The sequence below is a fragment of the Ranitomeya imitator genome, chromosome 4 (genome assembly GCF_032444005.1).
Source record: "Ranitomeya imitator isolate aRanImi1 chromosome 4, aRanImi1.pri, whole genome shotgun sequence".
NCBI classification, from domain to species: domain Eukaryota; kingdom Metazoa; phylum Chordata; class Amphibia; order Anura; family Dendrobatidae; genus Ranitomeya; species Ranitomeya imitator.
In genome coordinates this window covers 631,905,718-631,932,371 of record NC_091285.1, presented here as the reverse complement: position 1 = coordinate 631,932,371, position 26,654 = coordinate 631,905,718, and the positions used below count along the sequence as shown (strand labels likewise).

Genomic DNA, 26,654 nt, shown 5'->3' with positions numbered 1-26,654 from the left:
CAGTCCGACACTGTTCACGTGGCTCTTTTTTTATATATTTTTTCACCAATGTGAGTGTTTTTGTTTTCCAGATGTTTGCGTTTGATCAATTACAAGTTTTTAAAAATTTGGAAAGTGTTTTTTGCAAAAATATACTCCAGTTCCCACTCCCCTCCCTGAAGTGATTTTTTTGTACGTCCAGCCCTTTTGCACAAATTTTACAAACTTAACGGAACATGTGACTTTTTGCTCTGAAAAGGTGCAAAAAAGGTTAAAAAAATACAGATTTTCAATATTTGCGCAATGTTCACGATCCATTATGTGATCAATTTGGTGCAAAAAAGTCAACAAATATCACAAGACAAAAAAAGACACTGGTACATCATATGCCTGTCATTACAATACCCCTGTAAAAGCCAGCGCTTAGCTGGCGTTCATATGAGATCATGATTTTCACTGTATATAGCAGGGCTGTATAGTAAAAGTGATTGGAGGATTGCAGCTTCACGTACTAATAAATACAGTAAAAAGTGAAAAAGCTGTTTCAAAAATATGAAAAAAAAACAAAAATACAAAAGTTCAAATCACCCAATTTTTGCCCCATAAAAAATAAAATAATAATAAAAAAAAAATTAAATACACATATTTGGCATCACTCCTTTTGTAAAAGTCCAATTCCAATATATCAAAATATAAAATAAATTAGTTTGATCGATAAACAGAGAAATGAGAAAAAAATCAAAACACCAGAATTATGTTTTTTTGGGCCACCGCAACATTGCAATAAAATGCAATAAAAGACTATCAAAACCATTGTATCTACCCCAGAATGATATCAGTAAAAATGTCATCTTGGGGCGCAAAAAATAAGCCTTCATCCAGCCACAGATCCCAAAAATTGAAATGTTACGGGTTTTGGAAAATGACAGCAAAAGTAATTCGTTTTTTTACTCATTTACGATTTTTTTTTCGCCACTTAAATAAAAAAAACTATGCATGTTTAGTATCTACAGTATGTAATTGCACCGACCTGGAGAAGAATCATATTGTCAGGTCAGTTTTACCATATAATGAACATGGTACATAAAAAAAACAAGAAACAAATTGTTTCCGCATCCACACCTCGAACCATTCACAGTCACCCACTCTTGGAAAAACTCATCTTCCACACCACGTCTTCACCAATCACTCATTAACAGGAAACACCATATTACTTACATAGCCAACAGCTTTTGTTTTTGCCAAAAGATTTTTTAAGCCACCACCAAGGCAGACTCTTTTGGCCGGTCACTACTCTACTCTGACCTATTAAACATTTCTTAAAATATCCAATTCTCTTTTTAGGTATATTTTTATTTATTCTTCTTTAAAAGAATGAGCCAAATACATTTTTTAGAATGACAATTAATACCACTTACAAGGGGCAAATACCGTCACACCATGACCAGACCACATATACCACCACATAGTGACCGAATATTACAATACTGATCATTAATAAAAAAACAACACAATACTAAGTGCCATTATACACAGGAGCTCTGTATTTTCTGTCAGTGTACAGGTAATACAGTGATAATAATAATAATTTTTGATTTATATAGTGCCAACATATTCCGCAGCACTTTACATTATAGATTGGACTTGTACAGACAATTACAGCATAATAATATGCAAATTGCCTCTTCTGAGAAAAAGAGGACTTAAACTCTATAGCGCCACATGTTGGAAGTAGCAATCCTACAAGTCACAATCAACCCTTTAACGAGTCGTGCAATATAACTTAGCATAAAAGCCAAATCAATATCTCAATTCGCAGACACGGTGTTTCGGGCTGTTGGCCCTCGTCAGTGCAAAGCATGAGAACTGATTTGGCTAGGTGAGAGGCTATGGACTGGGGTCTAAGGGGTATCGTTTCTCCTTATGGAGAGTGACATACCATCTCTGGCTTGTCAAGGTAAGGAGGCTTATTCGCCGTGCAATGCTCCTCTGGGAAATATAATATAGCATATATATATATGTATATATATATAGCATAACAATAAACACAGATCAAAACAGATACCAAGAGGAGTGAGGGCCCTGCTGCTCGCAAGCTTATAATCTATGAGGAAAAAGGGGAGACACGAGAGGTGGATGGTAACAATTGCTTTCGTTGATCAGGCCAGCTATAGTGTAAGAATCGGGTGTTCATGTAAAGCTGCATGAACCAGTTAACAGCCTAAATATGTAACAGTACAGACACAGAGGGCTAATAACTGCATAAAGTGAATGAGAACATGATTCGAGGAACCTGATTATGGTTTAAGTTTTTTGAATGGGCCACACAGGGATAGTTAGGTTAATGCGTTGAGGCGGTAGGCCAGTCTGAACAAATACGTTTTTAGTGCATTCCAAAGAATTGGTGCAGCACATGAAAAGTCTTGGAGACAGGAGTGGGAGGTCCTGATTACTGAGGATGCTAACCTCAGGTCATTAGCAGAACGGAGAGCACGGGTAGGGTGGTAGGCTGAGACCAGGGATCACTTGTAACATTATACACAGGAGCTCTGTACATAGTATACAGTGTACAGATATTACAGTGATCACCAGTGACATTATACACAGGAGCTTTGTATAGTGTATAGTGTACAGGGATCACCAGTGACATTATACACAGGAGCTCTGTATAATGTATAGGTAATACAGGGATCACCAGTGACATTATACACAGGAGCTCTGTATATAGTGTACAATTAACACACTGACTTACCCGTGATGTCTCTAGTTGAAGTCCTTTGTCTTCGCTTTTCTTTTTCATGCAGACCACCATCAGTTTTTCCAGCCAGGACTCGTCTCTGCATAAAATAACACAGTTACCTAGAGCCCCGCTTCCAGAGCACATTCCCCACTGTTCCCCTTTCTTCTACATCTGAATACAGACGTGCACCCACCATTAACCCCTTTCTGCCATCCGATGTACTATTCCATCCATGTGACCTGGGACTTTATCCCCATGGATGGAATAGTAGGTCACATGCGATCAGCCGCGCTCACGGGGGGAGCGCGGCCGAGTGTCAGCCAATTCTCACAGCTGACACCCAGCACTAAGTGCCAGGAGTGGTCACGGGACGCTCCCGGCACTTTAACCCCCGGAACACTGTGATCAAACAAGATTGCATCGTTCTGGTGGCATAGAGAAGCATCGTGCAGGGAGGGGGCTTCCTGTGTGCTTCAGTGAGACCCTCAGAACAACGCGATTTGATCACGTTGTTCTGAGGTTCTCCCTGCCAGCAGACCCCCAGATCCAAGATGGCCACGGGGTCCTTCTGGGTCCTGCATTGAGGTGGCTTATCAGTGCCTGCTGAGAGCAGGAATTGAGAAGCCTCTTTCACTGCCTGTCAGATCGCTGATCTGACACATTGCTGTGCAAAGTGTCCGATCAGCTATCTGACTTTATACAGTGGTGTCCCCCCCTGGGAAAATGTAAAAAAGTGAAAAAAAATATTATACTGTGTAAAAATATATTTTTTTAAATTCCTAAATACAAAAAAAAAAAAATATATATATACTGTATATATATTGTTCCAATAAATACATTTCTTTATGTAAATAAAAAAAACAATAAAAGTACACATATTTAGTATCACCGCGTCCGTAATGACTTGACCTATAAAACTGTCCCACTAGTTAACCCATTCAGTGAACAACGTAAAAAAATAAATAAAAAACGAGGCAAAAACCAATGCTTTATCATCATACCGCCAAACAAAAAAAAGGGGAATAACAGGCAATCAAGAAGACGGATATAAATAAACATGGTACCGCTGAAAACGTCATCTTGTCCCGCAAAAAGCAAGCTGCCATACAGCATCATCAGCAAAAAGATACAAAAGTAACAGCTCTAAGAATAAAGCGATGCAAAAATAATAATTTTTTATATAAAAGTTTTTGTTGTATAAAAGCGCCAAAACATAAAAAAAGATAAAAATGAGGTATCGCTGTACTGACCCGAAGAATAAAACTGCTTTCTCAATTTTACCACACGCGGAACGGTATAAACGCCCCACCCAAAAGAAATTCATGAATTGCTGGCTTCTGTTCATTCGGCCTCCCAAAAATCGTAATAAAAAGCGATTAAAAAATGTCATGTGCCTGAAAATGGTACCAATAAAAATGTCAACTCGTCCCACAAAAAACAAGACCTCACATGACTCTATGGGCTAAGATATAGAAAAATTTTAGCTCTCAAAATGTGGTGATGCAAAAATTATTTTTTGCAATAAAAAGCTTCTGTTAGTGTGTGACAGCTGCCAAACATAAAAACCCGCTATAAATAGTAAATTAAACCCCCCTTATTTAGGGAAAAATAGCAAAATAAAAAAATGTATTTATTTCCATTTTCCCATTAGGGTTAAGGCTAAGGTTAGGGTTAGGGTTGGGGCTAGAGTTGGGGTTAGGGTCTGGATTATGGTTACGGTTGAGGTTATGGTTGGGATTAGGTTTAGGGATGTGTCTGGCTTAAGGGTGTGGTTAGGGGTGTGTTGGGGTTAGGGGTGTGGTTAGAGTTGGGATTAGGGTTGGGATTAGGGTTAGGGGTGTGTTTGGATTAGGGTTGGAGTGAGAATTGGGGGTTTCCACTGTTTAGGCACATCAGGGGCTCTCTAAAGACGACATTGCATCCGATCTTAATTCCTGCCAATTCTGCATTGAAAAAGTAAAACAGTGCTCCTTCCCTTCCAAGCTCTGCCGTTCGTCCAAACAGTGGTTTACCCCCACATATGGGGTATCGGTATACTTGGGAGAAATTGGACAACAACTTTTGGGTTCCAATTTCTCCTGTTACCCTTGTGAAAATAAAAATTTTGGTGCAAAAAGATCATTTTTTTGTGAAAAAATATGATTTTTTATTTTTACGGCTCTACGTTATAAACTTCTGTGAAGCACTTGGGGGTTGAAAGTGCTCACCACACATCTAGATAAGTTCCTTAGGGGGTCTAGTTTCCAAAATGGGGTCACTTGTGGAGGGTTTTCACTATTTAGGCACATCAGGGGCTCTGCAAACGCGACATTGTGTCTCATCTCAATTCCAGCCATTTCTGGGTTGAAAATGTCAAATGGCGCTCCTTCCCTTTCCGAGCTCTGCCATGTGCCCAAACAGTGGTTTACCCCCACATATGGGGGTATCAGCGTACTCAGGACAAATTGCACAACAACTTTTGTGTCCAATTTCTCCTGTTACCCTTGGTAAAATAAAACAAATTGGATCTGAATTAAATTTTTTGTGAAAAAAAAGTTAAATGTTCATTTTTTTTTAAACATTCCCAAAATTCCTGTGAAGCACCAGAAGGGTTAATAAACTTCTTGAATGTGGTTTGGAGCACCTTGAGGGATGCAGTTTTTAGAATGGTGTCATTTTTGTGTATTTTCTATCATATAGACCCCTTAAAGTGACTTCAAATGTAATGTGGTCCCTAAAAAAAATGGTGTTGTAAAACATGAGAAATTGCTGGTCAACTTTTAACCCTTATAACTTACTAACAAAAAAAAAATTTGGTTCCAAAATTGTGCTGATGTAAAATAGACATGTGGGAAATGTTACTTATTAACTATTTTGTGTGACATATCTCTGTGATTTAAGGGTATGAAAATTCAAAGTCGGAAAATTGCAAAATTTCCTAAATTTTCACAAAATTTCCGTTTTTTTTCAAATAAATGCAGGTAATATCAAAGAAATTTTACCACTAACGTGAAGTTCAATATGTCATGAGAAAACAATATCGGAATCACCGGGATCAATGGAAGCGTTCCAGAGTTATAACCTCATAAAGGGACAGTGGTCAGAATTGTAAAAATTGGCTCGGTCATTAACGTGCAAACCACCCTTGGGGGTTAAGAGATTAATATATAATTAGTTATTCTGTAATCCATCATTCCAAATATAAATTGTAATCCACCAATGTGCTCCCACCAATTATAATTAGAAAATTTCCACACCTAGCAAATATATTAATTAATTAGCCCCTGTAATCTTTTCTCCCAATTCATTACCAGTCACTGCATCCTCAACGCCCGATACTCTTTACCTCCCGCACCTCATTATATTTACATGCCCCTTCCACCCCATTCATTGTCAAATCTTCTCTCTTCCCCACCCCCTCCCTCTATTCATTATCAACTGCTCTCCCCACACATTCAATACATCATTTACTCCCACCACCCTCAAAATTCATCATTATTTGCTCTCCCCCACGTCCTCATTTTCTCTCCCCACCCTCACCTCACCCTCAATTCATCATTTGCAGTCCCCCTCCCCGTGACTTCATCATTTGCAGTCCCCCTCTCCTTCACTTCATCATTTGCAGCCCCCTCCATCATTTGCAGCCCCCCTCACCCATTTAATTAATTTTATAAAGAAAAAAAAAATGTTTTTCATACTTACCTCACAGATGATCCCCAGCAGACACAGCTCTGCTTCTGGTGTCCTCGTACATGTCGGCGCTTACGTGATGACGTCATCGCGCACATGCCAAAACTTGACCAGAAGTCCAGGGAAGGGAGCAGGAGCTGCGCAGCCGTCAAGGTTAGATGGCCGTGGAGGTCTGATAAAGTGCCCAGGCCTCAGCGCCGATGTGTGCGCCACAGCGCACAGCACTTTAGGGCACGATGGGGCCCGGTGAGCTGAAGCACACGAGGCGGAGCCCTGGGTCTCCCTCTGCACTGCTTATAACCAGGCCCCATACAGCAGTAAGGACAGTAATACCCTGATGGCGGCCCTGAATGTATTACTTATAGTATTTTCAATAGTGAATATAAATAGTGAAACATAATTATGGAGGTGTCCATCTTGACAAGCTGCTGTTAAAGGGAACCTGTCAGCAGGATTGTGCACAGTAAGCTACAGACAGTGTCAGGTCGGCGCCGTCATACTGATTACAATGATCCCTTGGTTGATGAAATCCGTCTTGTGGTTGTTGTTTAATCTTTATTTTCAGTTAATGATATGCTCGGGCATTGGGGCGGCCTGTGGGGGTCTTCATGTGGTGCTCTGATTAGTTATTCATAATGCAGACTACTGACAGGTCACTGATCCCTCACTGACTGGCCCCCTAGTTTACTTAATGACTATAATATGTAGGTGGCGCCTGCGCTGCAGCATCATTTCATATATGCTGTGCATATAATTAATGTGCTTGAGGTTATCCTGATATTCAAAGAAAATAATAATAATTTGAAAATGGCGCACACCTTGCCTCACGCCTGCATCGATGCCATTATCTTGGAGGAGGAGAAAAAAATTTTTCTCTAGCAAGATGGCGCCGCCTGCGCAGTAGCAGCAGTCGGATCACCTCTATATACACTGGTAGCTACTACTGCGCAGGCGTGGCAAGCGCCATTTTCAAATGGATTTTTTTTCTTAATATTAGGATAACCTCAATCATAATAATTACATACACTTTACACATGCGATTGTAATGCAGCGCAGGTGCCATGGCCAGCCCTGCCTGCTGAAGTTTTTTTTTTTCAGTTTGTATATATAATATTTATTATGTAAACTAGGGGGCAGGTCAGTGAGAGATCAGTGACCTGTCAGCAGTCTGCATTATGAATACCTAATCAGAGCACCACATGAAGACCCCCACAGGCCGCCCCGAAGCACGGGCATATCATTAACTCAAAACTGAAAATAAAGATTACACAACAACCACAAGACGGATTTCATCAACCAAGGTATCATTGTAATCAGTATAACGGCCCCGACCTGACACTGTCTGTAGGTTTCCGAGCACAATCCTGCTGACAGGTTCCCTTTAACAGCAATTAAAGGGAATCTGGCAGTAGAATTTTACACCCCAAACTATTTTAATTTGCATGTAACACTTTCAAACACAAGTTTAGCAATACCTTTACATGAACAGTCCATGCCTCTATTACTGAGAAATCAGCATATGATTTTATATGAAAATGCAGCTGAAGAGCCAAGGTAGATCTGAAGCCTTTGTCACTTCAGCTCTATTTCCCACCCATAGCCACCCCCTCCTGCTGGACTGATGTTTTTTTCCCTGAAATCACAGTGCATAGAGGCTTTCATTCAAGCAGGAGGAGGCGTCAATGGGCAGTAAATAGAGCTGGAGTGACAGAGGCTTCAGATCTACAAATAGATCTTCAGCCTCATTTGCATATAAATTCAAACAATTATATCTTAGTAACAAAGGAATGGAGTGGTCATTATTGCTTTTATTCCTTAAAGGTATTGCTGAACTTATCTTTGAAAGAGCTACATGCACACATACGTTGTTAGTGATGTAAAATCTGGCTGACAGATTCCACGGACCTTAGACAGCAATAGACAGAAAAGTTTTCTAAACATTCTCTAATCTGTGCAAATGTCATTGTTAACGGAGTGGGAGGAGGTGAGCTGTGATACCACCTATGTCGAATGGTGTATCCTGTGTTACTACTGTATATGGAGGAATCACCTTTCACTGTAATCCTGTCTGTGATGATAATGAGATGACTGCAGACAAGTGATCTCTAAAGCACAGGAAGTATCAGTGTATATTCAAATAAGAAAGCTTAAAATAACAATAATAATATATGAAAAATAATACAAATATTATCAAAATGTTGAAAACATAAAAAATAATGAAATAAAACAATGTAAAGTATAAAAACATAAATCTGATTTATCTCCAACAAAGTGTTAATCCGCACAACAGGGAAGCCCACTCAGTGCACAGGTAATTGCATGAACTGATGCTGCAAGCATGTATACAGCAGTAAGAGCTCCGTAAGCCGGGGTGCCACTCCAAAGAAATAGCCACAATGGATACAAAAATTGAAAGGAACGGATGGCACTCACCGGTTAAAAAACTTCTTTACTCCAATACTTTAAAACATCGGCGTCGAGAGGATGGGAGCAGGAGTGGAATGCACGACAGCCGTTTCGCGCTGCAGTGTGAAACGGCTGTCGTCCATTCCACTCCTGCTCCCATCCTCCCGACGCCGATGTTTTAAAGTATTGGAATAAAGACGTTTTTTAACCAGTGAGTGCCATCCGTTCCTTTCAATTTTTATAAACCTGATTTATACTCTGAGTACAGACGGTAGATTAATGCTCGTCAGATGTGTTTGGTGGGTGACCCATTATACCTTACTACTTTAGCATGTACTCTCTTATGTGTACTTTTAAGGAATTACTATTTTATGGTCCCCCAATGCTTATAATCTACCTTATGTATATAATTTTTTAATTACTAATTTATCACCTTGTGTTCTGTACATATTACACACTTCTTTGTATTTTACTATGCGTTTTGTGCCACTTTTTCCTATAATGTTGGATCAGCGACCATTCAATCATTTTGTGAGCTTTTTAAGAAATATTTAATAAAAGTTATTTTCTTAACTTTTGCAAATACCGTGGTCCTGTGTGTAATTTATTATTTTTTTTTAAACCCTTTACTAAAAACTAAAAACAATTTACTAAAATATGAGTCTATGTCAATTGTCATCGATCTTGGCATTCGAAGATGTCATTAATTAATAGAAATTTTTTTTAAAGCTGGAAAGAGAATGGGATGGAACTCTGTAGAAGTCCATCATTTTTTCTTTACTCTCTTTGATACTTTATTGTATTCTCCTTCTTGTTCTGCATTCCTCGTCTTACCTTGTTTATCTACCTAACAGCTTCTCATTTCTATTCAGCCTTTAGGACAGAGGAATCTTGACATCACAAACTCCGACACCAGACATTTTTTCTTCAACATCATTGAAGTCGCCAACAAAAAATTTTCACTGGAGCCGGTGGCAGAACCGGACTGGTTCATCAGCACCGCTCCTGATAACGGCCCGGTTACTGTGGAGCCTTCCTCGGACCAGACCCACTATATGGCCTTCGCATTCGATATAAATTTTGATATAGGATATATCAGCGGGTCCAGATTAAAACTTAATACAGAGGACACATCCAGTAAGTATTGATGTTTGTATCCAATCACTGACTGTGTCGGATAAATTGCAAGAGCAGTTCCAGTTACATTGTCATGTCCACAAATGACTTTTTTGCTGTGGATTTTCAGCATCAGAATATCCACAGCAGCAACATTTGCATAAAATTAATTCAGAAATACTGGTGGGAGAGTGTGGACCCACTGTGCCATGGGCCGGGTTTACCCAGGAGGGACGTAGCTTAGTGAGTACCTGCTATTCCCTAGAGACTCTGATGGTGAGGATAGGCTTGGCCACAGGTACTCACCAGGTACCACTCCAGGACAGCCCCGAGTTTTGCGGCACCTGACAGGAGGGTCATGGACACGGGCATGAGGTAAAGGAGGACAAAGGCAGAGACATGGTCAGGCAATCTGGGGTGAAGGCAGGCAGCAGAGGATCAGTGTATAAAGCCAAGAACAGGAGCAGAGAGGTCAGACAGGATGGATATACAAGCTGGGTCAATAATGGAGACAGAACAAACATGCACCTACAAGAACTAGAGACAAGCAACTGGGAACCAACGATTGGAGCAGGAATGGTGGGACTAGCTGCCTAATAACCCCGCAGCTGCCTAGGGATAGGATGGGGAAGGCAAACCCTGCAGGACACAGCAGCATTAAATTCCTGTAGGATCTGTCCCTATAGCCAGGTGGAGATTCTCCAGGAGCAGATCTGGCAGTAATCACAAGGCAGCTCAAGGAGATGGTCTGATGCTGGGGAAGCAGAGCGGTGAACACAGTGAGCAGGGCGGTGCAAGTTACCGGCATCACACTTTCCACAGTATAAATTGACATAAATTAATATCCACCAAAGTCAACATTGATTACAGCAGGCACCAATAAAAGGGGTGTTCCAGCACATCACATGAAAATACTATACAATGGATGAAGGTTTCACTACCTGTCAACTCCCTCGACTGATGCTCTGCCAGCTGTGTCCTTCAAGAGGATCTGTCATCGAAAGGTGTCAAACATTTTTATATAAAAAAAAACAGACACGCCCCCATAATATTGATTAAAAATGTAAAAAAAAATTATGATTACCAGCAAGATATGACGCTGTAGCGGAGTCGTATCTGAAGTTCCGAGTTGTTCCAGCAGACATTGCAACCATTCTTGGATCCTACAGCTCAGTAAATCATCAATATCAGATCATTGGGGGTCCAACATTCGGGACCCTCACCAATCACCACTTTCCAGCTCCTAGGGCAGCGTGCAGAGTCCGGACACCACAGCTCCATACAGCGTTTAGTGGCTGTTCTAGGGTACTGCAGATCAGCTCCTATTGGGAGTGAATGCAGTCTGAGCTGCAGTACGTAAGATGACCACTACGTCTGTACTTCCAGCAACTTCAGGACCTGATATCAGCTTGGGGGTGCCATCTTGCTGGTCCCCCATCAGTATAATAGTCATTGACAATCCCTTGGACAACTAATCTGCAAACTGTACTTATGTAGTCAAAGTTGGCAGATCTCGTGATAACTTGTAGGATCTATGGTCTAACTCCATATGTGGTGGACTGAGGGATTGGTGCATAACATGGATGTTTGACTACACAAGTCCTTTTCATGTTGGTAATTATATATTTTTTTTCTTTTTTTAAAAAAATCAATCATATTAAAAAAAAATATTTATTTTGGAGATGATTGTTTTTTTCTAAATATAGATAAGCACATTTGACCCGCGACTAATATGATAGGAGATAACTTATTGATTGCTGGGGTCTAACTGCCGGGACTTGCTCCATCCTAGTTTCTCCGGAGCCCAATCTTGAATGGAGCAGAGGTTAACTTCTGTTCCATTCATTGTCTGTGGGACAGCGGAGCGCTGTACTCGGCTATCTATGGCAGTCCCATGGAGAATGGATAGAGCAGAGGTAGGCAGGATCGATCTCTTCTCTATTCAGTTTGAGGAGCCCCGTTCTAGGAATCAGTGGTGGTCCCAGAAGTTGACCCTCAATTATCATAAGTTATCCCGTATCTTATCGATAAGAGATAATTTATTACCTTGGTACAAACCCTCTTAGGGTATGTGCAGACAAGCTTTTTTTCAGGTAGACTTCACCTGTTGTTTTCCTGAAACAATTTTTTTTTCACGTACGAGAAAAACAGGGCCCTCAACAGGTCATGTTCTCTGGATTTCCATAGTGTTCCACAGGTGGTGGAAGTATAATCAAGGCATCAGGAATTCTCTCACCTGTGAAATACTATGGAAATCCTGAAAACATGACCTGTCGGGGGGCGTGAGGACTGGAAAGACTGGTATAGAAGATGTAAAAAAACAAACATGGACTACTTAGGGAATCAGGAGCAAAAGAGGACACATTGCCCACGTTCAACCTGGTGACTGTTTCTCTTTAAAGGGTTGTCCGGGACTTTAACATTGATCGCCTACCCTTAGAATAGGTCATCAATGTCAGATCGGTGGTGGTACAACACCCGGCACCCCACCGATCAGCTATTCCTGGTTTGCGGAGCTGCACAGCACAACTCCATCGACCATATAGTGGCCACAGCCAGGTGCTGCACATCCAATATCTATTCCAATCAATAGGGGACGGATGTATAGTACCGGCCGCGGCCACTATTCTGATTACGGAGCTGTGCAGCTCCAAAACTGAGCAGTTCCGGCCCCTGCTGACACCTGGAACAGCTGATTGGCAGGGGTGCCAGGTGTCACACCCTCACTGATCAGAAATTGATGACCTATCCTAAGGATAGGCTATCATTGTTAAAGTCCCGGACAACCCCTTTAAGTGATGGTTTAGAGCATGTGATGAAAATTTGTGACATAACAGAAGTATCATTAGAAGTGATATCTGTTCCTGGGAAAGCCGGATGAAAAGCCAGGGCCTAACATAGTTCTAGTAGCCTGCAATAATTAGTACCGGCCTTATCATTTGCCATCAATGTCTTCTCTTTAACTTTCAGAATATGATGCCTCATTTTACTCCTACAACAACAGAGCCGTCCGGGAAAGATACCGATCTTTTCTAGCACGAGATGGTTATCTAATGGATGTATGCTCCCTGGGGCTGGACGATCCATACAGGAGGCGCAGACAGGACAATCACCGCCAAAGTTATTACCTGGGATGGCATTAAATGTGCGAGGTCAGTCCCAGGGGAACATTTAGTAGAAATGCTGTGGACTACAATCATTTAATTTAATATTACCGAAGTTTTTTGCAAGAGGACCTGTCTCTTGCCATAAATATGTATTTCTTATCTGGTGTAAATGCCGCTGTTCTCCTAAATCTGATGCCCTTTTTTTGTTTGTTTCTGCGCCTTTTCCTAATATATGGCCCCTTCTTCAATGTATGCAAATTAATCCTTTTTTTGAAGTGGGTGGAGTCTTGAGAACCAACCCACTTGTCTAAAAGACTAAGGGGCCATTTAAATAAGAATGGTGTTGCGCACGTCAGAAGTCACTCTTAATGACGGGCTTGCTGGAGTACCATGCACCAAATTCATTAAGAGGTGGACACCACTTCTGGAATTTGGCGCATCTTACAGGTGTGCACCTTGCCAAATTTTGCTGAATTTCAAAGCCTCATCTCAACCTGGCTCATTCCCAGACACTGTTGTGAAAATGCCAAAAGTCGCAAATATTTTACGCACCTCGGTGTGGTGCAAACATTTTGCTACTTTGCAAAGGGTTTTCTGGTATAAAAGCTTTGATGAATCACCCCTTACATTTTTCACATTTTATCTCATGACTGTAGAGAAGGAACATTCAAGCAGAGCCAGTAAACTTTCAGGGCACCAATGACCCTATTATCCTCACTCCTGTGCTTAACCACTTTGCCCGCCCTGATCGATGTTACTATTGTGACATGCTTCAGGTTGGCCAGAAGAAAAAAAACCCTGTGGAGGAAATCTCTGCGGAACCACAGGTGAAGGACTGCCCTTGGGCTTAGAAAGTTAATACTAAACTTTAACTCTTTATAGCCATGATAGAATTGGACATGGCACGAGATATAAAAAGCCTGAGCCAACAATTAAGGTATTGATAACTATACAAGTAATGCTTATAGAAACAGTTGTATTTCTCACGACACAGCTGTTGGATGACCCGGGACCAGGGGCTCCTTCCCTGTTCCTAATACTAGGAGGCACCTTAGTTCACCCTACTCCCTAGGATACTTCTGAAGGTAAAGATGCCGAGGCCTCCACCATTGCCTTTATCTCCTGAGAAAGCCCTCTGTCTGTTCTCTTCCCCACCCAGGGAAGAGGGGGCACTATTGTGCACCGTAGTACACCAACCCAACAAATAAGGCAACACAAACAAGGGTTAACAGAAAACTCCATCCAAACAAAATATTCACTCACATATAACAGAGGAATGCACAGGGGCGTGTAGGCAGGAGAATATACCAAAATAAAAGATAGGGAATTATCATACATACAAACCAAGCAACAGTCACTGATAACTCCTCCAACTCTCCTCATATGAACTCCTCTCCCTCCGTTAGCCATGCAGCAAATGCTAGCTCTGACAAGGATTTGTAACAGAGCCCAGATTATAAAGGGGAAAAGAGTGGCTAACCAAGCTCAGCTGTGAGCAAAGGGATTTCCAACATGGCCAATTAACCCCTGTTCTGCCAGAAGAAATAAACACATTTAAAATGAAGAAGTAGTGCTTCTTCTCAGCGTCGGAGTAGGAGCAATCAGATGCTGCGGTCTTCTTGCTACACACTGTTGCGGTTTCCTCCAGTTCTTCTGGTGAGAGACAGAGAGAGAGAGAAATATGACATCCTCTTTCTAAGCCTAACCCTTCTCACAGTATTACACCAGGCACAGACATACTGTGCTCCTTTCCTCTTAAAGTAGAATCTCTCTACAAACCAAGGTACAGGCGTTATATGTCCACCCCTCCTAAAGTCATGTCCCCCTTTGCTTAGTTCCCGGCAGTAGCTTTATGTGTTGTTCTGCTGCACAGCTCCAATACCAGAACTAAACTATGGATAGATGCGGTTTGGATTCTGGAAGAAAGATTCAATCTTTAAAAGCAAAAATAGTTAACACTCCCTATTTTGGCAATCCCTAAATTTTATTTTTAATCCTGTTGATGTGCTGTAGCTCCTTGATGGCTTATTTTTTACAGGACAAGCTATACTTTTCAATGTTTCCATTTTGGGTCATTGACTTACACTGCACTCACTTATCCTTTTGACAGTCCATGACCATGATTCATCTATTACTTTTTACAATCATGTAGCTGTATGAGAGCTTGATTATTGCAGGATGAGTACTGTAATATATTTTAACAAAACAATTTTGGAGGAAATATAAATTAGTGATTAACTTTATTATTATTTTGAAGGGGAATTTAAAAAAAACTATTCACCTGTTATTTTTTTGTTTTAAATAATTTTTATTAAAGGGGTTTTATTTTTGTGTCTTCTTCAACCAGTTAATGGATGTAGCATGTTGCCATTTTTGAATTTTCATTTTTTTCCTCTACTTTTTTCAAAAAGCCCAAACTTTTTTTTTTAATTTTTCCTCCGACATAGTATATATAACTATGTTATGTTTTTTTCTGAGCAAGATGTAGAATTGAATGACACCATTCATTCTACCATTCAAAGTACAGGAAAAAGTGCGGTGAAAAAATACACACAACTTCTGCAATTGTTTTTTGAGTTTCATTTTTACAAAATTAATTGTGCAGTAAAAATAACAGGAAAAAATAAAAAATGAATGAAAAAAATGAATAAATAAGTGTTTGTTGCCATTTTCTGAGACTCATAACTTCTTTATACTATTATCCATGGAGCTTGCTTCTTGTGTTGTGATTTTTTTTTTATTTATAAAATGTTGGACTACACACTATGTTTTGATCACTTCTTATTGCATTTTTTCTGTTGCTGTGGCGAATGAAAAAATGCTGTTCTGGTATTTTGATTTTTTCCTTTATAGCGTTTTTTTTTTCCGATTGACTTAATTAATTTTATATTTTCAAAGATCAGAGTTTTCTGGATGGAGTGATACCAAATTTATATTTTTTTAAATATATTTCTTTATGGCTAATTGTGGAAATGTACATAAAAACACTTTATTATTACCCTTAGGCCACGTTCACATGTTCGGTATTTGGTCAGTATTTTACATCAGTATTTGGAAGCCAGTCAGTGACTAACAGCAGCATGTAAGTTGTCAACAGCAGCGATCGGACAACATGCAGATTGCTGCTGTTAGAGGGAAATCACAGCTATATAACATAGCTGTATAATATAACTGGCATCAGATGTCCATGGAGCTGGCTATGCTTCTGAGCCCCCTCAAGAGTCCCTAATACGCTCTATAGGCTATGATGTATATATACATCATGGAGCCTGAAGGGGTTAATGTAGAATGTTGAGTGCCAGGGCACAAGCTTGGCAATATATCCGTCTGCCCTTTGTCTTTGCTAATTATATTATTAAATATTATTAAGTAACTAAATAAAAATTTTAAAAAGTTCTAACCGAAAATAATTATCATTTCTCCATTTCTTTTATTTTTCTGAAAACAGTGAAGATCTGATGCAAACAATCTCAAGAATCAAAACCAGGAAATGTATAAGAAAAAATTATCTCCATGGTCGCATGTGGGACCATTCACCCAAGCAACCCACCAACTTCAGGGTTGGTAGTAGAAATCACCAATGCTGCCATCACTGGTTCTCCTTGGACCTGGACTTTGATGCTGCAAATTTGAGAAAATCAAAGGGAACCTGTCATGAAAGCAAAACGTTATTTACCTGCAGCCAAATTGTTTTCTAAACATATGTGTAGTGAGCACTGACTGTTCACTGTCCTGGTACAGCCCCCATGAATTCAAGCAAGTGGCTGCAGGAGAAAATAACGTAATTTTCTCCCTGCAGCTGCACTTCTAGTTAGACACATTCACATCACTGTCCTGGTACAGACCCCATGAATTCAAGCAAGTGGCTGCAGGAGAACATAACGTCATTTTCTCCCTGCAGCTGCACTTCTAGTTAGACACATTCACATATTAAAGAGAAAATTCCCACTATGGCTGCAGATAAATACAATTTTTTTTAAATGACCGGGTCCCTTTATAATATGTTTACAGAGATTTGATTAATTTTGTACAATAGGCGTACAATAAAATGTATGTCACCGCGCAAAAGTGACTAGACTTACCAATATGTAACAAACAAAACATTTGGCTATATAACATTATCCACTAATTAACTAATTCTGGACCGCCCATAGACTTTAAACTTCTGGGCAGTTCACACTTTACTCTGCAGTGATGTTCTAACATGTCAATGCAAAGTAAGCTGCTTGCACAAGATTGTCAGGTTGGGGAGATGGCTGTCAGATGCAACAAGACTCCCACAGAGAAGATAAATATGATTCATTATCATGTTTGCCTACCTGATCCATGTGTTCATAACGCTGATCAAGCAATATGTATAGAGATTAAGAGCCACTGACAGTGCTTCCTTCTCCAGACCCAGAGATCATATGATTGCATGGTGTTGGGAGGGAGCTTGAGCTGATGGGTCCTAGCAGACTAATTCAGCACAGGCAGGAGGCTGAACTTCTTTTGTAACTGGCACTAATATACAGTTATAATTTGTATTATATTTAATAAACTGCTTATTAAATTTAATAAACTACTCATTATTTATTTATTTTTATTTAGTTTTTTTTATTTGGAGGTCAATTGATTTTCTGTGTTATACAGCTATTACCTGCCTATAACAGCGACAGTAGCTCCAATCTCTGCAGTTTAGACAGAAGCAGGATGCGGGAGCTGCATTCACATCTCCCACAGCAACCATGGTCTTCTGAGGCTGGCGTTGCAAAAAACACTGTAGGACGTAACTGCAGCGCCGCCTCCTGATGACGTCCTGGCTGCATCCTGAAGGGTCAATATTGTCTTATAGCATTGCTTCTTCTAATAAGTGGCTCCAGGGACTATTCTCTTCCTCTGAAGAGGCTATTTGTGTGGTGGCATGGAAGGTCACTCTTCAATGACATTGGGTAAGAAAAATTATTCAAAAGTCTGGTGAAAAGGTTTGCAGAAATGTCTCTAAGGCTAATGTCACAACAGCATATCTTCTCTCGTCCAAGATAATTAAGTCGAATTTGCTAAATACACGATGATCAGATTCTCTCTGTTCAAGAGAAGATGGAAAAAAAACTTCTACATATTCTCAATTCTGTCAGTTGGTGAAAATCGGACTGCACCTCCTCCCCCACCCTGCACAGTGACCTTTGCATATCAAATAAAATGACCTCCACACTCTTCCATAATAAACCTTCCCAACACTATCATTTCTCGTGGTGGACATGGCTGCTATAAAACTCAAGACAAAACCAAAATGAGCATATACCTTGTAATAAGTAAATCAGTAAATAATACTAGTACATGTAAATAACACGGGATACTTAGTTAACGCTATTTTGATGAAAAAAATGCAAAATCCATCCCATCATGACAAGGTGTACCCATTCGGGACAGTCCTATCCTGTTGAAAATCTATGTAAATGCTCTAACATAAAAACCTAATATAAACAATAGGCCATTTTCTGATGACACATTCCATTTAAAAGGTATCTGTCATCAGGTTTATGATACCCCATCTGAGAGCAGCATGATGTAAGGTCGGAGACCCTAATTCAAGCGATGTGTTACTTACTGAGCTGCTTGCTGTAGTTTTGATAAAATCACTCTTTTATCTTCTGCAACTCTAGCAGTTCTCTGAATGCTGAGCCCTGTATAACTCCGCCCACACCACTGATTGGCAGCTTTCTGTATACACTGTGCATAGGCAGAAACCTGCCAATCAGTGGTGGGTCGCGGGGTTAAGGTACCGTCACACTAAGCGATGCTGCAGCGATACCGACAACGATCCGGATCGCTGCAGCGTCGCTGTTTGGTCGCTGGAGAGCTGTCACACAGACAGCTCTCCAGCGATGCCGGTAACCAGGGTAAACATCGGGTTACTAAGCGCAGGGCCGCGCTTAGTGACCCGATGTTTACCCTGGTTACCATCCTAAAAGTAAAAAAACAAACGCTTCAAACTTACCTTCCGCTGTCTGTCCCCGGCGCTGTGCTTCTCTGTACTGGCTGTGAGCACAGTGGCCGGAAAGCACAGCGGTGACGTCACCGCTCTGCTTTCTGGCCGCTGTCCTCACAGTGAGTGCAGGAAAGCACAGCGCCGGGGACAGACAGCGGAAGGTAAGTATGAAGCGTTTGTTTTTTTTACTTTTAGGATGGTAACCAAGGTAAACATTGGGTTACTAAGCGCGGCCCTGCGCTTAGTAACCCGATGTTTACCCTGGTTACCAGCGAAGACATCGCTGAATCGGTGTCACACACGCCAATTCAGCGATGTCAGCAGGAAGTCCAGCGACGAAATAAAGTGCTGGACTTTCTGCAGCGACCAACGACATCACAGCAGGATTCTGATCGCTGCTGTGTGTCAAACTGAACGATATCGCTATCCAGGACGCTGCAACGTCACGGATCGCTAGCGATATCGTTTAGTGTGACGGTACCTTTATACAGAGCTCTTGAATATGAAGGAATTTTAGTGATAATCTGCTGCCGATAAAATAGTGGTTATCAAAACTACAGTAAGCAACCCAGTAAGTGACACATCAATGGAATCAGCGTCGTTGAGCCTACATTTCAAAATAGCCTTTTTTCAAGGGTGAAGATCACCGCCCAGGAGCATACATTAGGCTATACTCACACAGAGTTTATTGAGACTTTTTTCTAGCTGATCAATCAATACTGCATGAGTCTCCTAACCTACTCAACTCTTCTACATCACTGGACTCTGCTACATCACTGGACTCTGCTACATCACTGGACTCTGCTACATCACTGGACTCTACTAGATCAGTCATTTCGTTGAGCTTCCTGATCTACTGAGCCAATACTGCTCTGCTGTGCTACTACTGCTTTATTTCCCCTTAGACCAGTCTCTACAGATCAAAACAGACCACTTTGCTGCACCCAAGTCATCAGTCCCTGCGGCATTACATCTGCTCTTCTGGATTGAGGGCTTCAAACATAAATACACATTTGAGATAGGGCTGCATGTCAGCTTGGTGTATATCTGAATCACGATGACAAAGTAGATCTGTCTATATCATTAAGGGTTAGAAGTATGTCTTATGATAACGAAATGACTCTGCTGATTCAATCCCAGTCTAAACAGTAAAGTTAACGAGCAGCAGAAAACCATAAATCTCCTGTTATTTTTACGTCAGTGGCCAGTGTGAGAATACTGTTCATTTTTGTATGATTAGTAGTAACATGAACCAAAAAGAAAAGCAAAAAAAAAATGTTTTAATAAATATCTATTTTAAATAAATTTGCAATTTCATGATGATGTTGTTTGAAACTATTATATTGTTAGACTTTTGTCATGTTACATTTGCATATTTTGAGAAAATCAAATCTTGTCAATAGTCTAACATTATTTTATGACTTGTGCAATACTCCTCAACCACAATTTACAGGCTGAGACTTGTGGAGAGCCTGACCAGAAGAAATCAATTTTCATGCAGCTAAAACCAGCAGCCTAAGGTAACCTCACTGACAATGCCTTAATAGAATTTTCCGGTTTTAGGTTAATAAATGTCATGTTCTGCACATTCTCTCTGTCACAGCCCTTCCCTCACTGCCGCATGCTTTCTGGTGCTTACTTCCCAATTTTCAAAGAATGACAATAGGGACAACTTTACCCCACTACCCTACCTACTTCACTAAATTCCTGTCCATGGAAACCCATACCCCCAGCTATGAAAGGTAGGAAAGTGGGAACATATTTATATTAAGTTAAGCATTCCCCTAATCTCAGTCAGTCATTTCTATGTGCACACACAGCAATATTGCTCCTAGTGAAGCCCATTAGTGTCCTCAGACAGTACAACACCCTTTCATGGCATAACAGGGTCAACCACACAGAGTTTGAAGCCCCCATACAGTATTATTTCCTCACAGTACCTATCACACAAACTATGATGTCCCCAACAAACTAACATGCCTCCACACTACCCACCACACATACTATGATGCTCCCATATTCGCCCTTCACAAAGTATAATTCCCACAGTCTCCACTGCACACAATATGATGTTCACAGTCCCTCAATCAGAATGATGCTCATACACTTCCCCCACACATTATGATGTCTCCACAGTTCCCCACACACAATATGATGTTCACAGTCCCTCAATCAGAATGATACTCACACAATCCCCCCACACATTATGATGTCTCTACAGCTCCCCACACACAATATGATGTTCACAGTCCCTCAATCAGAATGATACTCACACAATCCCCCCACACATTATGATGTCTCTACAGCTCCCCACACACAATATGATGTTCACAGTCCCTCAATCAGAATGATGCTCATACACTCCCCCCACACATTATGATGTCTCTACCGCTCCCCACACACAATATGATGTTCACAGTCCCTCAATCAGAATGATGCTCATACACTCCCCCCACACATTATGATGTCTCTACCGCTCCCCACACACAATATGATGTTCACAGTCTCTCAATCAGAATGATGCTCACACTCCCCCCACACATTATGATGTCTCTACCGCTCCCCACACACAATATGATGTTCACAGTCCCTCAATCAGAATGATACTCACACACTCCCCCCAGACATTATGATGTCTCTACAGCTCCCCACACACACTATGATGTTCACAGTCCCTCAATCAGAATGATGCACATACACTCCCCCCACACATTATGATGTCTCTACAGCTCTCTACACACAATATGATGTTCACAGTCACTCAATCAGAAGGATGCTCACACACTCCCCCCACACATTATGATGTCTCTACAGCTCCCCACACACAATATGATATTCACAGTCCCTCAATCAGAATGATGCTCACACACTCCCTCCACACATTATGTCTCTACAGCTCCCCACACACAATATGATGTTCACAGTCCCTCAATCAGAATGATGCTCATACACTCCCCCCACACATTATGATGTCTCTACTCTCTACAGCTCCCACACACAATATGACGTTCACAGTCTCCCAATCAGAATGATGCTCATACACTCCCCCACACATTATGATGTCTCCACAGTTCCCCACAAACAATATGATGCTCACAGTACCCCAATCAGAATGATGCTCTCACAGTCCCCCCACACATTATGATGTCTCCACAGTTTTCCACACACAATATGATGCTCACAGTCCCTCAATCAGAATGATGCTCACACACTCCCCCCCAACACATTATTATGTCGCTACGGTTCCCCACAAACGATATGATGCTCATAGCCCCCCAATCAAAATAATGCTCACACACTCCCCCCACAAATTATGATGTCTCCACAGTTCCCCACACACAATATGATGCAGCCAAAAACCCCACACACAATTTGATGCCTTATATTCTCCCACACACTGTTGCCAACACAGCCACCCCCACAAAGTATAATGCAGCCACACTAGATTCCACTGCACACAGTATGATGTCCCCAAAGTAACTCCACATTATCAATTCCACACAATCCCCCCCACAGTATGAATTCTGTACAGTGCCCCCCATGGTATTAATTCATCCCAGTGACCCACTCTTTCATGTGTGTCCTTTCTCATGCCTGTTGTTGTATAACTGAGCTGCTCAGTCACATCACGTAAAGGTCCTTGCAGGTCCTTCAGTATTTACTCAAATGGGGGGGGGAGGGGGGGGGTTGGCAGGTTTTTGACAGCTCCATGCTCCACCATTGGTGACACAGATACCGGTGAGTTCACAGCTCACTACACATACAAACATCATCAGCATATATCACTATTCACATTACACAATATAACATTACACATGTTCGGCAAAGGGGGAACGTGAGTAACATGTCCATTTCCTTACTCATCCGCGTGGCATGGTCTGTGTTTTCTAACAAAACCAATGTTGGAAATGTATTATTGTAAAATTATTATTAAACCATGAAGTTCAGGGTGACTAATATAAAAGTAATGCTGAAGTTTTCAGCTTGTCCTGGACACTGTCACTCTGGAATCTCCCAGGGCAAGGAGGTCAGAGTTACAATCGGGCTGCTATAGTCACATTTCTATACAGTGCATATATCTATATGAATTATTTCCTATACCCCTGTATATATTGTGGTATATATGTCTGTCTTCAGACCTGAACCCAATCGAGATGGTTTGGGGTGAGCTGGACTGCAGAGTGAAGGCAAAAGGGCCAACAAGTGCTAAGCATCTCTGGGAACTCATTCAAGATTGTTGGAAGACCATTCCCGGTGACTACCTCTTGAAGCTCATCAAGAGAATGCCAAGAGTGTGCAAAGCAGTCATCAAAACAAAAGGTGGCTACTTTGAAGAGCCTAGAATATAAGACATATTTTCAGTTGTTTCACACTTTTTTGTTAAGTATATCATTCCACATGTGGTAATTCATAGTTTTGATGCCTTCAGTGTGAATTTACAATTTTCATAGTCATGAAAATACAGAAAAATCTTTAAGTGAGAAGGTGTGTCCAAACTTTTGATCTGTACTGTATATGTTAAAGAAGCAGCGAATAGTAAATAATGTGCATATTATAAAGTACAAACCGCACACTGTACTATATGGTGCTGTCCATACAGATAATATGGCATATACTGTATATACACACCACAGCCTATAGATTACAGCACACAGGGCAGATAACAGTTTATATACAATTCAAAAATTAAGGGAACACGTAGATCACACATTAGATTACCAAAAGATTATAAAACTGAACATTTTTAGGGAAGATGCGGATGACCATGTGTTCTCCATCCAAGAATAATGGTACGATTAAACTAATCGCACTGATGGAACTCTTTGATCAGAGTTTGATCAGCTTATGATCAGAGTGTGATCCGATTTTCTCGGATGTAGAGAATTACGGTAAATAGAAAAAAGTTTCTTCTTCTCCATTCAGTCTGTTTGTGAAAATTTGAAAGCACTCGGATGTTTGTCCGATGTTTTCCATTGACCCACAGACATGAATGGGTGACTTCCATCTGATTATCAGGGGCATATCATGCATGCTGAAAATTTATTTTTGGACACTCGGTTGGAAGAAAAATTGGATATGTGCACTGCCACACTGAACAACATTGGTCTGTTTTGACGGATCGCACATGGACCGAAACTACGGTTGTCTTCCCGTTCCTCGGCTATTACTCCTGGACACTTCAATAATATGGCAGCTGGATTAAACAATAAAGGAGAACAAAGAAGCAGATACTGGTCTTCATGCTGTGTTTATTATGCCCTTTCATAGACTTGTTTGAAGGCCCATGTCCTGGTATCTGTTTCATGATCTTCACTCTGTGTTGAGCGGCACAGCATCTTCTTGCAATGGCACATATGAATGTGTCCTTCAGAGGGCGCTACATTACCATGTGCAACTTAAATGGGCTGCAAGTACCTCCTCATACTACCATCAATACAATTGATGGACAGGGGTACCAGGAAAACAAAAAACTAGAGAAGAATCTGTCAGGAAGGAGAGCGTTATTGTCTGTGGCCACCATTCCCTTTTTGGGTTTGCCCCTGTTTACATTTTCATTTGCCCCAAAGCAGAGGAAATGTATTCACAATCGCTCACACTTATATATTAATGGGGAGGCGTCCTTGTGCCCCCCAGGTTTCTCAGCTCTTTTTTCTCATTTGTCCAGCGCTCACCTGTGCGTAAGGGCCATCTTTGGTCCATGGTTGATGCAACTGTGGTCCATTGCTTGTCCCTGGTTCATGCAGTTATCAAGTGTTTTTATGCAAAGGCAAATTGCACCTAAAAAATAAGCTATAATATTGTAGAACAGTGACCATGAAGTGATCAGATTTGCAGAGAGGAGTATCACACTGCACACTATACAAGAGAATACAGCACTGGCACAATACATACATTTTAGATTTGGTGACTCACGTAAGTTTTGATTTTTTTGTTTGGATCACTTTTTTTTTCTTCCTTTCCTTCCGGGCCAGACCATCATGATGACTTCTGCAGAACTGACTTCCTAGACATGTTTGGCCCCTCACTTCTGTAGACATCCCCAGCTTTTATAGCAGCACCCAACAAACCCCTATATTATTTAAAGGGATTTCACCCCCGCAGACTATTTCTATGCGCATGTAGCTCTTTCCAAGACAAGTCCAGCAATACCGTTACATGACCAGTCTATTCCTCCATTATTGAGAAATCAGTGTTTGAATCGATATAAAAATGAAGCTATTTGTAGATCTGAGACCTCTGTCAGTTCAGCTCCAGAGCTGGATGAGGAGTAGAGCTGGAGCGACAGAGGCTTCCGATCTGCAAATAGCCTAATTTTCATATACTATAAATTCAAATGCTTCAAATGCTGATTAAATGCTCAGTAACGGAGTAATGGACCAGCCATATAAATGTATTGCTGGATTTGTCTTTGTAAGAGCTACATACACATGTAACATATTTGGGGTGTGAAATCCTGATGACAGATTCCTTTTAACACTGCCATTATGCTGCTACCAAAAGTACTGTACCTACTACTATCCTAGGTACCGTACTTACTATGTGATTAGATGTGGATAAAATTGCAATGACCAAGATTCTACAAAAACGCAATCGAACATTTAACTTTTAGGTCAATGGGTAAAACCAAATTATAGAAATTTGGCAACAAACCTGGCAGCGGAATCAATTTTTACCTAAAATCTATTTCAAAAGGTTAGTAATTTTAGCTAAAAAAAACCTCATGCCACCAATTTCACCTCAACTCAGTGCTAAAATATGGACGATGTAGAGATACACTAACGTTAGCCCAGAGTTGGCCTCTTTACCAGTAGAATTGCCCAAATGCAGTAATTATGTGATTATCATTTTTCTATGAAACCCAAAAGAAAGAAAATGTGGCAATCTGAGTGGCGCAATTCTGAAGTCACGTAATGCTGCCGATGGTTACGTGAAGCTCGTCATTTGTCAGCAGCATTATTGAGTAAGGAGAGGAGCTTCCTTCATGCCAGTTTATAATCTGTTCCTTTCTTGTTCTTAGAAAGAAAAATTGGATTTCGATAAATTATTTGCACATCAGGCTCAAGTTAATAGTAAATCTATGGGTCTAGAGAGCATTGTCAATTTCATGCGGATGCGGTACAACAACCTACTTAGTCGAGGGTTCAAGTGAAATCCTAGCATAGCTGCCAACAATTCCAAATTTCTGTGACTTTTTGGATTTTTCTGATACAATCCTGGCAAATTTGGTGTTATGTCAGGCTGGGAAAAGGGGCTAGATTTATGTAAACCCTATCAAAATGTGGGTATTCCATTATAGATAGGTGCGTCCCAAGGGTTGACTATAAAAGCACTGATTTATGATGCCCACCATTATGTGATATGAGGGTAAAACAAATACATTTTCCCATTCTTCACATTCACACACTTGATTGTGGGTCATTCTTTTTTGGTTGACATAAAGGAAGTGGGTGACGTAAGTGCAACGGCTCAGTCGGGGATCTGCGCAATTAAGGGATACAGCTCCAAGGCATGCCAGCTAAGAGAGCAGATCGGCAAAGGACCAAGGTGACAGAGATGGCGGCATCAATCTCAAGTCAGTGAGCCCCAGAGATTTTGTACTCGGGGTGTCGCTTCTTTCAATATGGAAAGTCATTTTGATAAATGGAAGAAACAGAGTAGTAAATTT

At 40.8% G+C, this 26,654-nt stretch overlaps 1 protein-coding gene across 1 annotated transcript in view; it reads left to right on the top strand.

Annotated features, from left to right (window-relative positions):
• LOC138674309 (uncharacterized) overlaps window positions 1-17,592 on the top strand; it is a 51,941-nt gene extending 34,349 nt beyond the window's left edge. The window contains exons 5-7 of the mRNA XM_069762169.1: window positions 9,667-9,931; window positions 12,881-13,062; window positions 16,466-17,592. Coding sequence (XP_069618270.1) covers window positions 9,667-9,931; window positions 12,881-13,053 — 438 coding nt within the window. The 3' untranslated portion in view covers window positions 13,054-13,062; window positions 16,466-17,592. The remainder of the gene's footprint in view (window positions 1-9,666; window positions 9,932-12,880; window positions 13,063-16,465) is intronic.
• Window positions 17,593-26,654: the final 9,062 nt, after the last annotated feature.